Source organism: Hyaena hyaena, unplaced genomic scaffold (assembly GCF_003009895.1).
Source record: "Hyaena hyaena isolate Hyena2069 unplaced genomic scaffold, ASM300989v1 scaffold_215, whole genome shotgun sequence".
NCBI classification, from domain to species: domain Eukaryota; kingdom Metazoa; phylum Chordata; class Mammalia; order Carnivora; family Hyaenidae; genus Hyaena; species Hyaena hyaena.
In genome coordinates, this window is record NW_024080846.1 from 1,067,919 (window position 1) to 1,082,894 (window position 14,976).

Sequence of the window (14,976 nt, forward strand, 5' to 3'; positions counted from 1 at the left end):
ATTTTTAATTGTGATATTTGCTTTAATGGAGTATGATGTAATGAGTTGGGTGTGATTTTATTTTTTTAATTTAATTTTATTGTTGTAGCAGTTAACTTTACTAAAAGGGACAATTGATTCATCTTCCCATAGCAGAGTATGAGAATGACAAGCTCACCATACCTGAGCCAACAACTTTGATAGATGATGAAAGTATCCCATTGTTCTCCTGTGCATTGTTCTGCTTATTAACAAACTTAGAATTTTCATATGTTAACGAGTGATCTCCGTTTGCTGCTGTGTGAATCGTCTGTCTTTTGCCCATCAACATTTCTAGGAAGAACTTCACCCTGATACCTTTTAGACTCCCTGATCATCCTTATATCCCATTTCACCTAGCTTCTCTTTCCCCATTAATCTTGTATAAGAGAAGCAGAGATCTCAGCACCTGGCTGGCTCAGTCGGTGGAGCGTGTGACTCTTGATCTCAGTGTTGTAAGTTTGAGCCCCACATTGGGTGTAGAGATTACTTTAAAAAGTAAAATTTAGGGGCACCTGGGTGACTCATTCAGGTAAGCGTCTGACTCTTGTTTCAGCTCAGATCATGATTTCACAGTTCAGGAGTTTGAGCCCCACGTACAGAGCCTGTTTGGGATTCTCTTTCCTTCTCTCTCTGCCCCTCTCCTGTTCATGCTCTCTTTCTCTCAAAGTAAACAAATAAACCTAAAAAAAAGTGAAATTTTTTTAAAAAGAAAAGATCAGGAAAAATAGGAGAAACATTATAAATTAATTTACCAAATGCTTGCCATCTGCAAGGCACTGCCATGCAACAAGGCAGCATTCCTGCCCAGGAAGAATTTCCAGTCTGGTAAGAAGGCCGATGTCCTTGTACACTGCTGCACAAAGCAGGCTGTGATCGATGCTTCAGCTGGGACACAGAGGGAGTGAGAACCATCCTGACCCAGGGTTGGGCTGGAGGAGATGGGTTTTGAAAGGAGAGGTCAAGAGCAGACAGGGCAGAACCTTGGCGGGGAGCCCTTCCAGCCCAGGACATGAACAGAGGCGCGGAGTGGGAAGCTCACGGTGCCCTGGGGAGAGTGCAGGAGTGCAGACCATGGACGGCTCTGGCTGTTGCAGGCAGACTCCCAGAGTTCCTCGTACCCATCTGCCTGTCTGCCTGATAACGTTCTTTTCCTGAACATGGACCAGGGTAGCCGTCTCTGCCCTGTCCTGGCTCACAGGCCACGTGGGCCGTGTGCTCTGGGCTGTGATTGGAGGGTGAGTGGCAAGGGCGCCGGTGCCTCCCGTGGCTTCTGCCTCCATTTTCCTCCAGACTCGCAGTGGAGCTATTGGCATGTTTTCCAGGTCCGCTATGCCACCTGGAGCATCATAATGGACTCAGTGGTCCCTTCTGATAAGGGCAACTACACCTGCATTGTGGAGAACGAGTATGGCAGCATTAACCACACCTACCAGCTCGACGTCGTGGGTAAGACGGCAGGGGCCACAAGGTTAAGGAGCTTAGAGGAAAGAGGGCAGGACGTTGAGAAAACTGCCTCGGGGTCCAGGTTTACTTACAGAAAGAGTCAGGCTGGCATTGGCGTTTACTAGCTCTGTCACCTCAGTCAGCTTTTTCATGCCTTGTTTGTGCGTTTTTCTTACCTGTAAATGGTTGAGAAGATTGGACAGTTGTATGACTCACTGTAAAGTGAAGGTGCTGTGGCTGGTCTGCAGGGGCTACCCGGAGAGGGTGTTACATAGCACAGACACTGGCAGCTACCAGTGCCAGCAGCCTGCTGGGTGCTTTACGGGCCCTGCAAGGTCAGCCACTGTTATTCCCGCTCTGCAGAAGAGCAGGCTGAGTGAGGCCCGACTCAGACACCTCCTTAACATAAGACTGCAGACCCATGCCGAGTACAGGGCATCCAGGGCATAGCAGGAAACACTAGGAAGAGCCCCACGCCTCTGAGTGCTGTTACTGCAGCCCCTTCCTTTCGGAGGCTCTGAATCTCATTCTCTAGAGATCTTAAGGTCAAGAGTTTCTCAGCTAGCATTCTATCTTGGCTTTGCAAATATGGTATGAAAAGAAACTTCTGGTCCGGGGGGATAGGACCTGAGGTTTGGCATTGCTAGTGAGCTCTTAAGTGCTGCCAGTGATGCTATTCTTGGACCACACTTTGAATAGCAAGTCTAAGTGACTCTCTGTAATTTTAGTTAGGGAGGTCTGGGAGTGTGACTAAGTTATGGGGGTCTCCATTAAGGCAAGAGGGACTTCTGGTGCCTGGGAAAATGGATGCATTGCCTTGGGAAGGAGGTTCCTAATAGCTTAGGACCTGAGGAGAGAGTGTCCCTTCTCTTCTCGCAACTCAGGGTCAAGGGGCTAGGGCTTGGCAGAGACCGGAAATGCTCTGTCAGCATCTCAGCCAGGAGCAGGCCATGGCAGAGCCTGACAAGCCTCTCCTCTCTCTTCGTCCACAGAGCGGTCTCCTCACCGGCCCATCCTGCAGGCAGGGTTGCCTGCCAACAAGACAGTGGCCCTGGGCAGCAATGTGGAATTCATGTGTAAGGTGTACAGTGACCCACAGCCCCATATCCAGTGGCTAAAGCACATCGAGGTGAATGGGAGTAAGATTGGTCCAGACAACCTGCCTTATGTCCAGATCTTAAAGGTAATCTTTGCCCGAGTCTCCGTTGGGCTGGGTCTGGGAAGGAGACCTGTATCACCCAGGGCCCAAGTTGCTGTGGTCAGGCTCAGCGCCGGCGATTGGGACTCATCCCTTACCCTTTTAAAATGGGACCTAGCCACATTCCCCAGAACTAGTGACAGGTCAGAGTAGAGGTGCAATGGGAACAGAGGGCAGGGTGTGGGGTGGGCATCGCTGGTTTCTAAAGAGCTTCGAGTGCGACTTTGCTCAGGCTTTTGGGTCAGCTACTCAAGGAAGGCATTTGGACTCCTGATTTTCCATTGCCTGGGACCAAAGTCTTTCCAGCAAATGTTTCCCAGATTCTGCCCTATTTCCCAAGTCCTGCCTGTCCTTTCTGGCAAGTGAGCGAATGAATGATAAGGTCAGGACTCTTAGGTAGAGTTGGAAAAGCAAATGCCACAGGTAAATTCTAAACAGCATCAGGAATAATGGCATTTTCTTCCTTTTTTCCTCTCACTCCCAGACTTACATTGTCCCTGAATGCTCCACTCATCCAGGGAAGGTAATTGCCTAATTCCCCAGTGGATCTCGCAACAAGAAGTAAACCAGAAGCTGGGGACGTGGTTTACCTCCTGGTCCCAGAGTTAGACCTCATCCTTCCCTGGCTTGGCCACCCCAGAGTTTTACTGGCTACCCCTTCCCTTCACTATTGGTGCTGAAGCCCGCTGTGAAGGAGATGAGGCCGTGGCCTTGGCCCTTGGCCATAGTCTCCATTCATAGTCCCTGGCCTAGACCTGGAGGAGTGGGTTTAACACAGAACGTTTGATTGGGGTCAGCGATTTTTTTTTTTTTTTTTTTTTTTTTTTTTTTTTTTTTTATATTTCAGTCAGGTGCTTTGGGCCTTTGAAGTCAATTTGTCTCCCATCCAAGTACTAACCAGGCCCGACCCTGCTTAGCTTCCGAGATCAGACCAGATCGGGCGCGTTCAGGGTGGTATGGCCGTAGACTTTTTTTTTTTTAGTTTATATTTCAGTCAGGTGCTTTGGGCCTTTGAAGTCAATTTGTTTTGTTGTACTAAAAAGAGAAATGGTACATCTCACTAAAGTCTCCCTCACCTTAGCTCCCTGGGCCTGCCTTAACGTTAGAGGGGAGCAAAATATGGCCACGTCTCAGTGTTTGCCCCACTGACTGGCTTGTCGTTGGTTTGTTCTAGCATTCGGGGATTAATAGCTCGGATGCGGAGGTGCTGACCCTGTTCAATGTGACAGAGGCCCAGAGCGGGGAGTATGTGTGTAAGGTTTCCAATTATATTGGTGAAGCTAACCAGTCTGCGTGGCTCACTGTCACCAGACCTGTGGCAAAAGGTAATGGGGAGATGGATGGGGCCCTGTGCTGGGAGTTTGATTCAGGCCCCAAGCTGCTGGGGCAGATGGGGAAGCCAGCACCAACTCCCCTGTTATCCTGCTGTATTTCTAGAGCCCAGAGCCATGGAAAAATACCCCGCCTGGGAGGCTGCTTTGGTTTGGTACTGTGTTGGTGTCTGCTCCCTCTGTGCCTTCTGTGTCCTCCTGGGCTGTGTGCGTCCTTGTGGGGACAGTCTGGCTGCGTAGTGAATGATGCTACAGACTGAGGTTTGAATGGTGGAGAAGAGAAGGGGCCAGATGTCCCCTTGCAAGCTGGCAGGCCACGTGCATGCATGTGTGTGTGTGTGTGTGTGTGTGTGTGCGCACGCACATGCACGTGCGACTGCAGCACCCTTTCATCCCTCCTGTGTGTGCCCTCTGACTTTCTTTACCTGAAACCAAACAGCCCCCGGCCGCCGGGCCCCATTTCTCCATGCTGCCCACTGCCCGCCCGCATGCTTGGATGGGCCAGGGGCTGCCAGCATCTGGTGAAGGGTCGTAACCAGCCAGCGTCATCTCAGGTCTGCGGAGTCCCTCCCTCAGGGTTTCACTGTCTTCCTCTAACAGGTCTCGCTGCCTGGTGGTTTTTGTTTGTTCCTTGTTGCAAAGGAGACGCTGGGGAGCATTTCTTCCTCCGGTTTTCCCCCCTTCTCTTCCTCCCTCCCTTTCTCTGTGTCTCTTAGAGGTCTCATGTCCTGTGCTTGTCCATTTTGCTTCCGTTGTCTCTTCTAGACTGCCGGCGTTAATACCACCGACAAAGAGATGGAAGTGCTTCACTTAAGGAATGTCTCCTTTGAGGACGCGGGGGAGTATACGTGCTTGGCGGGTAACTCTATCGGACTCTCCCATCACTCTGCATGGTTGACCGTTTTGGAAGGTATACACTGTACTTCTCCTCTCGATGTCCTGCCCTCGCCACGGGCACGGGGGGAGCATGCATCGTGGGACTCGGGGGAGACACAGAGCCAGGAGAGGGAGAGGAATGGCCGCCATGGGCCAGCAGGTGGCCCTGGCAGTTTGTCCAGCCTTGAGCATTGGATCCTCTCAGCTCACATAGGATCTGTCCTCATTTTGCAGGAACACGGAGGCCTCCCACCTCTGTGCGTGCATCTGGCTCTCCCCTTGGCCAATGCAATGCATGCATGGGATCGGGAGTTAACCTGCAGCCGAGCTCTCCTGCAGGGCAGGCTCCTTCCCTCCTTCGGTCCAGCAGCCTTCCCCAGCTTGTCTGATCCTTTTTCGCTGGCTCCAGAAGTCTCAGAGAGGCCCATGCACGCCTCCTCTAACCAAATGTAGGCATTTGGGGGGCTGGTTGCTTGCAAGGAACAGTGCTAGCCCACCCTGCCATCCTCTGATCTCGGAGGAGAGGTTCCACCTCAGGAGACCACAGGGGGACTCAGTGGTGCCCGTTTATCCTCTTTGGCTCCCGACGTTCCTCCTCTCAAGAGCGGGGCAATCTGTGTGCTGAACTGTGAAGGAGGGAGCCTGCAGCCTGCTCAGGTGGTGGGCTGGTCACCGCTGCCTCTTGAGTGTCCTGCACGTGGGTCTGGGCGCTGGGCCGTTCCTGTTGCTGCTGACGCTGCCTTCTGCTGCTCTGTCTTCCTCTGCCCTGCTTGCCCAGCAGGGTCTGAGAATACCCCTGCTTCAGGGAAGAAGCGTTCTGTTTTTACCCTGTCGCTGTCTGTGTCCCGTGTGTGGTCCCCGTCAGTTGTCTTCGTCTGTCCTTACTGGGGAAAGAGAAAAACAGAAACACTTCCTCTTATTATCAGCTCTGCTGTCTCCTTGTCAGGCTCCGGAGTTCCTTTGGGCTCAGTTGGGGGTCACACTTAGTGCCTCTCTGGGGAGGTCCCTCGCATGCCTGCCTCTGTGGCTGGCTGGGGTCTTTGGAAAGGGGAGGGTTGGGAGGAAAGCCATGCGAGGAAGAGGGGTGTTCACACTGGTGGCAAAGGAGTGGACCGTGAAGCCCCCCGGCCTCTTGTGTGCGAGGGAAGGGTGGGCTCAACTGTACGGGCTTCTGTGGGAAACAGGCTGCATTCTAAATGAAAGGTGGGAGACAAGAATAAAACAGTATGTTCTTCTTCCATGCCCTTGTTCAGTGTCAGGAGTTAGGGCCTGAGAGTATAATTTTTTTTTAATGTTTTATTTATTTCTGAGAGAGAAATAATCACACAGTGTGAGCAGGGGAGGGTCAGAGAGAGAGGGAGATACAGAATCTGAAGCAGGCTCTAGGCTCTGAGCTGGCTGTCAGCACAGAGCCCGACGTGGGGCTTGAACCCACAAACTGTTGAGATCATGACCTGAGCTGAAGTCGGACGCTTAACCGACTGAGCCACCCAGGCGCCCCCTGAGAGTAGATTCTTAAGAAGTGCAGCAAAGTTTACATTCTCCTCTCAAGCAGCCCAGCCAGCCATGGTTGGAAATGAAGCCAGGTCTGCCTGTGGTTCAGCTAGGCATGTAGGCAAGAATATTTGCAGGTCTGACCTGACACAGGGGAAATGGGCAAAAGGCGAGGACCGACTGGGGTCCTCCCTTCCCTACCCCCTTGTTCTCATTATGTGGGTGTCACCATATGTGAGGCGCTATGGCATGTGGAAATGAACAAGACGCCAGGACCCAGCCCTCAGGGTGCCATGGGCTCTCAGGGACAAAAGACAAATGGTCCCACGTGTCCCATGTGATAGGTGTAAGCACACAAGGCTGAGGCCCTGTGGGGAAGGGCCATGTTTTCCATGAGGCAACTGAGAAAGCACTGTTGGGGACCTGGTACCTGTCGAGCCCAGTGGTCCAGCCGAACAAGGTGGGCTTCTGAATGAGTGAATGAGGATGGACCTCAAGTAGCAAGATAGTTCCGATTCATCCCTCTTGAGGGATCCGAGTCAGGGTCAGGAAGACTCAAAGATGGTAGGATATCTGATCGACTCTGTGCCAGACCGCAGTCCCAGCTAGGACCTGACTTGGTTCATTCTCTGCCCTGAAAAAGTCTCAGAGGAAGGGAGATGGGGGTTGTTTTTCTTATGAAGCTGGAAGCCTAGTGCACTGCTAACATGCCTGCTAACACGCTGTTCACACTGACTCAGCCCTGGAAGAGAGGCCGGCAGTGATGACCTCGCCCCTGTATCTGGAGATCATCATCTATTGCACGGGGGCTTTCCTCATCTCCTGCATGGTGGGGTCTGTCATCATCTACAAAATGAAGAGTGGCACCAAGAAGAGCGACTTTCACAGCCAGATGGCCGTGCACAAGCTAGCCAAGAGCATTCCTCTGCGCAGACAGGTAACAGAAAGTAGATAGGGGATTTGCACGCTCTGCATCACCTTCCCTCCCTGTGCCCCCAGGGGCTTTACTCTAGGATTCTAATGCCCTGTGCTCCTCTGTCCCCAACCTACCACCTCCAGCTTTTCTTTCTAACTTCTGGGCCAGAGGCAGTGGAATGTCCTAAGTGTTCCAGAGTTGGGTTCCAAGCTGTGCTAGCCCATGAATTCCATGTGCCCACCATACCCGAACTGCGAGCCCCTTGCTCCCCCAGCACATGGCTTGGGAGAAGGCCCTAGCCAGGCTGTAGGTGCTACTGATACTGCACTTGTGAACTGTTCCCTGAGGGCCAGTTACAGGTGCAAAGATACAGAGTAGAGAAGAGGGCCTGAGTCAGGTGCCAGGATGCCTCGCTCTCTCCTCTCCAGGACACCACCCTCCTCTCGTCCAAGGAAATGGAACAGAGGGTGAAGGCGTGTGGAAGGGAGGGAACATTCATTCAGAGAGGTGCTAATTCTGGAAGGTGCTTTGGGCGTTAGGAATCCATAATTTGAGGCAGGATTTTCACAAAGAATGGGACAGGAATGGAATTGTGGTTGCAATGGTAACTTCTAAAATATCAGTCTGGAAGAGGTAGGCCTGGTTTGTTTGTGTTGAAGGTGAGTGGATGGAAGCCTGGGAAGGCTGGCCAGTGGCAAAAGTAAGGTAGTTTTAGAACTTAGGCCTTGAGACCTTTGTGGTCTTCCCATCCCTCTGTGTTAGAGAAGGAGTGTCAGATACCAGATACATACATGCTCTGCCATTGGTGGAGAGCCCTGGTGAGGAGTCGCAGGAATCTGATGCTACTCAGTCCCCCAACCCCCCGCGCCCACCTCATCCTCGCTAGAAGGGTGACCCCACGCTTCCCTGTAGGTGTCGGCTGATTCTAGTGCGTCCATGAACTCTGGGGTTCTGCTGGTTCGGCCCTCACGTCTCTCCTCTAGTGGAACCCCCATGCTGGCTGGGGTATCTGAATATGAGCTTCCCGAAGACCCTCGCTGGGAGCTGCCTCGAGACAGGTAATACTCTAACTTCAGTTTCTGAGGAAGTCCCCAGCTTGGAGTGAAGGTATACCAGATGCCCCCAGAAATAATAGTTGACACTTTCTGTTCTCAGTTGGGTGGACTATGGACAGGTGGAAGTAGGATGCCCTCTCAAGGCCTGACCTTTACCAGCCCCCACTCACACCACCCTTTGTTTTCCCAAAAGGCTGGTTTTAGGCAAACCCCTGGGAGAGGGCTGCTTTGGGCAGGTGGTGTTGGCGGAGGCCATTGGGCTGGACAAGGACAAACCCAACCGTGTGACCAAAGTGGCTGTGAAGATGCTGAAGTGTAAGTGATGGTTCTGTCCTTGCAAAAACAGCCCCTTCCTTTTCTGAGCAAACTGTGGGCCTCAGGCCAAGTAGAACATACTCTCCGGTGCTCTTTGACTGTCCACACGGGCTACACTGCCTGCCGGGCACCTCCTGGGAGTGGAGGGGCATTCCGTACCCCGAGATTGCCATGATCACACTTTGTTCCTCGGCATCAGTCTGGGTGGTGGCCAGGTGTTTATTCTAGATCCCGTTGCTGGCTGGTTTTTCTTATCATATCCTCCATCCCACTCATGAGCACATACTGCCAACAACCGCTCTCAGGAGAGGGAAGGGAAAATAGATTTGGGTGTGAAACGGGGAGGAGAGAAGCCAGTTCGGAGGATAGGGACTCCTCGGGCATATGCCTCATCCCCTCTCCCTTAGCTTTCCCCCTCTTGTCCTCCCTTCTACGTAAATGAGTCTCATGCCCTTCTGGTTTGTGTGTAAAGCGGATGCGACAGAGAAAGACCTGTCCGACCTGATCTCAGAAATGGAGATGATGAAGATGATCGGGAAGCACAAGAACATCATCAACCTGCTGGGGGCCTGCACGCAGGACGGTAGGCACTAAGCCAGGCCAGCTCTCCCACCCCAGCTGGGGCAGGGTCTCAGCCAGCAACCTGGGCATCCCACTCAGATAACAGTGTCTGCTGGCGAGAAGATCACGAGCTGGGGGTATCGGGGGCCAGCTTAGCAGTAGTTGGGGTTACCTCTTGGGGTCTGGGTTAGTGCAGTGCCCATAGGTGTTCATCTGAGAGTAGTATGTGGATAGAACCAGGTGAATCCTCGTGGTCTAAATTAGAGCTCTTACCCTCCTCCCCCAACCCAACTTTGCAGGAACTTCCTAGAGCATGCTGGGAAAAATCACTTCCCCTAGCTTTCTTTGGGTTGTGGAATGAATTTCCCAGGCTCCCTAGAGATGCAGTTAGGATTGGAGGACAGACACGTGGTGTGCAGTTGGGGGTGGGGTTTCCTCAGGGTGGAGCTGACCCGGGGCGCCCACCTGCCCTGCCTGATGGCCTGTCTGTCCCCGCGCTCCCAGGTCCTTTGTACGTCATTGTGGAGTATGCGTCCAAAGGCAACCTACGGGAATACCTGCAGGCCCGGCGGCCCCCCGGGCTGGAGTACTGTTACAACCCCAGCCACAACCCAGAGGAGCAGCTCTCCTCCAAGGACCTGGTCTCCTGCGCCTATCAGGTGGCCCGAGGCATGGAGTATCTCGCCTCCAAGAAGGTGTGGCACCTGAAGGTTCCCCTGGGGCGAAGTCGGGGTGGGAACAGAGCCCTCCTTACTCTGCGTCCATGACTTTTAATCCTCCCTGTGCTGTCTGCGGCTCTCGGGGACGTCAGTCAGGAGAGCCTGGTGGCCTTTAGGTCAGACTGGATAAGGTTCTGATCTGTGCACCACCACGTTCTGTGTAGCCTCGGGCAGCTGCTCGTGTATCTCCAGATACAGAGTAAGAATGGGGAGTCCCGTGTTGTGGGTAAAACGAAGTCGTGTGTGACAGTGTTAAGTACAGTTCTGGTGCTGGGTAAACGGATGCTTTGACAACACGCACCTACACAGACTGGGCAGAAGCGTCCAGGTTCCCGCCTTCTGGGTGTGAAGGAGACCCAGGTGGAGGGTTTGCTAATAAAGTGATTGAGAGGCCTGGGGCTGGAGATGTTTGACTGGCTGACTTGGAAGTGGAAGAGAGGGACTTCCTGGCAGTGAACTAGAATGGTCAGGGGTAGGCGTGCGGCCGGAGAAGGCCTCTCAGGTATGTGGGCCACCCGCCCACTGCAGCATCAGGGCTGGGCCAGAAGCTGACTGACAGCTGGGCACTGGTGCAGGTTGACGGCTGTCAGCCCCTCACCCGCATGCCACCTCGTGTCTACACAGTGCATACACAGAGACCTGGCCGCCAGGAACGTCCTGGTGACAGAGGACAACGTGATGAAGATCGCAGACTTTGGCCTCGCTCGGGACATCCACCACATCGACTACTATAAAAAGACAACCAATGTAAGTGCTGAGGATGGAACTGGGCACAGGTCCTCCGCCCAGGCCTCTGCTCTCTTGGGCTTCCTCCCACTTAGATGTCCTGGCTGTGACCCAGCAGGGTGGCCCTGCTTGAGAAGCAGTGTCCTGGGGTGAGCGAGCCCGTGTCCCATCCTGTGCGTGCCCCTGCTGGCCCCCACGCCGCCCTGCCCTGGGCTGTCCCCAATCTCCCTGGTGCCACTTGCAGGGCCGCCTGCCTGTGAAGTGGATGGCACCCGAGGCCTTGTTTGACCGCATCTACACCCACCAGAGTGATGTGTGAGTTTGAAAGAAGCGATGGCCAGGGATATTTGGTATAGAGAGCTTCCGGTACAGTAGAACCCTGTGTGCCCCTCTGGATGGAGCCAATGGGCGGGGGGAGTGGGGGGAAGAGATGGGGGACGGGTGTCTCCTTCCATCTCAGAACAAAACGAAACATTGCATGTGTGCACCTACTCTGTTCACTCAGTAGACGTTGAAAGGCCAGTCTGTTCCCCAGCACTGCCCTTGGCATCCCCCTCAAGAGTTTGTGCTCCGGAAGGGTGGGTTCGGGATGACGTGCTGGTGGAGAGATGGAGAGGGTTCTAGGCTGGCTGAGTTCTGTTCCCGTAAGACCCAGCAGCTCTGTGCTCATCCGCAGCTGGTCTTTTGGGGTGCTCCTGTGGGAAATCTTCACTCTGGGAGGCTCCCCGTATCCTGGCGTGCCTGTGGAAGAGCTTTTCAAGCTGCTGAAGGAGGGTCATCGAATGGACAAGCCCAGTAACTGCACCAATGAGCTGTAAGCATGGGAAGACACTTGGTCCTGAGCCAGGACCTGGGGGAGGAAGGGGAGAAGAAGGGGGTTCAGGTAGATCAAGTAGCCCTTCCTGTGATTCCTCCCACGGCCTCTCTCCACGAGCTCTTTAATCTGTCTGCGTGGACCTCCCTCCCCTGACTCGACAATCCCGTCCCAGATACATGATGATGCGGGATTGCTGGCATGCAGTACCCTCTCAGAGACCCACCTTCAAGCAGCTGGTGGAAGACCTGGACCGCATTGTGGCCTTGACCTCCAACCAGGTGAGGCTGTCCTGTCCTACTAGGTGCATCTCTGTGAGTGAACAGCACTACCACAGGGAGGAGAGTGCCGGATCTCTTGTCTCTCCTCTCACAGGAGTATCTGGACCTGTCAATGCCCCTGGACCAATACTCTCCCGGCTTTCCCGACACCCGAAGCTCCACCTGCTCCTCGGGGGAGGATTCCGTCTTCTCTCATGAGCCGTTGCCTGAGGAGCCCTGTCTGCCCCGACACCCAGCCCAGCTTGCCAATGGCGGACTCAAACGGCGCTGACTAGCACCCCAGTTCCCACCCCCGAACTCCATCGGCGGCTGTAACCCTCACCCCCCTTCCCTGCGGGACTCACTGCCTTCCGCTTTGCCCCTGCCCTGCTGGCAGGAGCCAGCTGCCTACCTGAGGCCTTCACCCCATGGAGTTCACCTCTCTTCCTCCTCTTCCTCCTCCTCGCAACCCACTTGTGAGAGAGAGGAGCAGAGAGGCAGGTACTTGCTCGTGGCCACTTCGTTCCCTCCCAGATGTTGGACCGAGACCCCTCCCCGCCACCCGGCGCTGCCTGGAGGGCTGGGGAGCGGGAGATGAGCAGGCATGCGGGCGAGAGCTGACTGAGCTTTCCCGTGTTGGTTTTTGTCTGCTTCGAGTAACCCGTAAGCCTGAGTTCCGGTGGGAGGCCTCGTCCTCAGGGCTGCCGCCGTAGTGAGGGGAGGTCAGCGCTCCGGGCCTCGGCCATCGGCAACCTCTGCTCCAGATAGATGGTGCCAGTGGCTTATTAATTCCGATACTAATTCGCTTTGCTGACCAAATGCCTGGTACCAGAGGATGGGGAGGCAAAGGCTGGGAGCAGTGTCGTGGCCCTGGGGCCCAGCCCCAAACTGGGGGCTTTGTACATAGCTATGAAGAAAACACAAAGTGTATAAATCTGAGTATATATTTACATGTCTTTTTAAAAGGGTCGTTACCAGAGATTTACCCATTGGGTAAGATGCTCCTGGTGGCTGGGAGGCATCAGTTGCTATATATTAAAAACAAAGAAAAAAGAAAAAAAAGGAAAATGTTTTTAAAAAGGTCATATATTTTTTGCTACTTTTGCTGTTTTATTTTTTTAAATTATGTTCTAAACCTATTTTCAGTTTAGGTCCCTCAATAAAAATTGCTGCTGCTTCATTTTTATATGGGCTGTGTGACAAGGGAGAGAACGGTCAGCTGAAAAGGAGCGAGCCTGATGGGGCCCTGGGGCTTTGTCGGTCCAAAGAGGGCCATAACTACCCCACAGTTCCCTCCTAAACCTTGTCTCCTTGGGGCCTGCACCGAGACCTCGGTGACAAACCTCTCCTATCCCCCCCCCTCGGTGCTTTTGGAAAGGCAGGAAAAGACGACGTGTGTGTAATGGGCAGGAACCTCCCATCTGTGCACCAGAGGCACTGGGCCCGGAGCCAAGGCCCCACCACCCTCAACCACAGATTGTTTCCTCAGAGGAAACTGATGGGGTTGGTGGGGTCGGAGGGTCAGAGGGGGAGCCGGGGGGCCTCCCTGGGAAATAGCCAAGGGGTAGAGCTAAGTGATTAAGAGAAAAGCTAAGGATTACTCCACCAAGGGCCTGCACAAACTCAGACCCAGATATCCAGATACCCCCTTTATGTGGGTGCGGTTTTGTCTGTGCTTCTTTGTGGGGGAAAGCTTGTCACCTGAGATCAGCTTTACATTCGGGTCCCTTGCTTCATGTTTCCCGGCTTACCCCCGTTCATGGCTGTCCCCCACATCGTGCTTTCTGTGTCTGTGACCAGACTTCATGTGTTGGAACTATCACAGATCTTGGCTTCCTATAGTTCTTCCTGTACAAACTCCACCCCGTCCCCCAGGAAAGGGAAAGAATTCTCTGAATGTTTGGGTTTGGGCTGCTTGGAGATTTACTTTCTCTGCCACCTGCTGGTTATCACTGCACTCCACACGTGGATCCCCGCTCCTCAGAACCTTAGCGCTCAGCCTGCCGCCACTCAACCTCTCCACCCAAAGCTTCCACTTTGCTGGATGGTTGCTAAATACAACAAGGTTGTAGGTTCGATTCTCTTTCGTTTCTGCGGGGCAAATGGGATCGCTGCTTTGAGTCTCCTTTCTGAGCTAGCTATGTTTTGGCAGCTGCAGTGCTGGCCGCTGTTGTAAAGTTCTCTCTTACCCTTGTGTGTCTCTGTAAATATGCATCTGTCAACATAGTACAGTTTGTGTTTATGCTTAAAGAAGGCGTCATTTAGTGAACAGAGCCAGGAAGTGAATTTCTGACCTTAAAACCATTTGCTTTGAGACCTTAGAGTGGTGTCTTTCCTTGTAAAATACTGATAATTTCTGACTTGGCCCTCCCTCGAAGCAATGCTGTGGGAGTGGATGGAGGATCCGTGAAGAGCTTCGTATGTCTTTGGAAAGATGCCAGAGAAATAGAAGACACTGTTATTATAACCGTGATGTCCTTGCTGTTACTACACAAAATCACCCACAGATTTCCCCAGAGGCTGAGCTAGCTGTCAAATAAAAGATAGTAAAATTGACCTGAGAGAAAATGAAATGGCCATTTTACTTAGATAACAGATTGGGTCTCCTGAGGGAAGGAATCCAGTTTATCTAATGAAGATGTCACGCTGTCAAGGCACTGAATCTGTCTGGTTTCCTGAGGGTTAAAAGATTAGGGTCTGGGATCACCACAACATTAATCAATACTGCCTTTCCACCTTTTCTAATTGCCACAGACTGAGGGTCATCAGTCCCTTGGTACCACTAATGTACTATATTGATCTCAAGGAAGAAAGATTGAACCTCAGATGAAGAAAAAAAATCTCTCAATGACGAAAAGCCGTCATGACTATCAGCTGCCACTGGGCGGAGCCAGCAGGCCAAAATCTCAGTCAACACTCAGCAACCAATCTGCTTTGAAGTTCCCTTCCTTAGTCCCACCGACCTTGCCTGCTGTGGCATGGTGGTGACTGGGAAATCTTTAGCCTCGGTTTTAGCTTTACAGAGCATTTATTTGATGTCACCCGCGTGACTGGTATTGTGACTGAAGTCACGGCACAAGTGCAGGTCCTAAATGTCAAGTACCACCAGCAACCTCTCTCCTTTGTAGCAAAACTCTCTGTGTTTGAGACACAGGCCAAATCTGACATCACCACCGAGGACTGGTTTTCAAAACTGCCTAAAATCGTACACAGTGATATGATTAGCGGCTGCATACCAGGGCATCTG

General features: G+C 52.9%; 1 protein-coding gene across 7 annotated transcripts in view; it reads left to right on the forward strand.

The window, feature by feature from the left end:
* FGFR1 (fibroblast growth factor receptor 1) overlaps window positions 1-12,909 on the forward strand; it is a 50,473-nt gene extending 37,564 nt beyond the window's left edge. For 4 of the 7 annotated variants that reach the window (XM_039242529.1, XM_039242530.1, XM_039242531.1 and 1 more), the window contains 13 exons: window positions 1,344-1,467; window positions 2,457-2,647; window positions 4,759-4,903; window positions 7,104-7,306; window positions 8,192-8,337; window positions 8,528-8,649; window positions 9,122-9,232; window positions 9,715-9,905; window positions 10,554-10,676; window positions 10,900-10,970; window positions 11,332-11,469; window positions 11,645-11,750; window positions 11,845-12,909. In XM_039242529.1, coding sequence (XP_039098460.1) covers window positions 1,344-1,467; window positions 2,457-2,647; window positions 4,759-4,903; window positions 7,104-7,306; window positions 8,192-8,337; window positions 8,528-8,649; window positions 9,122-9,232; window positions 9,715-9,905; window positions 10,554-10,676; window positions 10,900-10,970; window positions 11,332-11,469; window positions 11,645-11,750; window positions 11,845-12,021 — 1,848 coding nt within the window. In that variant the 3' untranslated portion in view covers window positions 12,022-12,909. The remainder of the gene's footprint in view (window positions 1-1,343; window positions 1,468-2,456; window positions 2,648-4,758; window positions 4,904-7,103; window positions 7,307-8,191; window positions 8,338-8,527; window positions 8,650-9,121; window positions 9,233-9,714; window positions 9,906-10,553; window positions 10,677-10,899; window positions 10,971-11,331; window positions 11,470-11,644; window positions 11,751-11,844) is intronic. The other 3 variants (XM_039242527.1, XM_039242528.1, XM_039242534.1) reach the window with 1 other exon arrangement.
* Window positions 12,910-14,976: the final 2,067 nt, after the last annotated feature.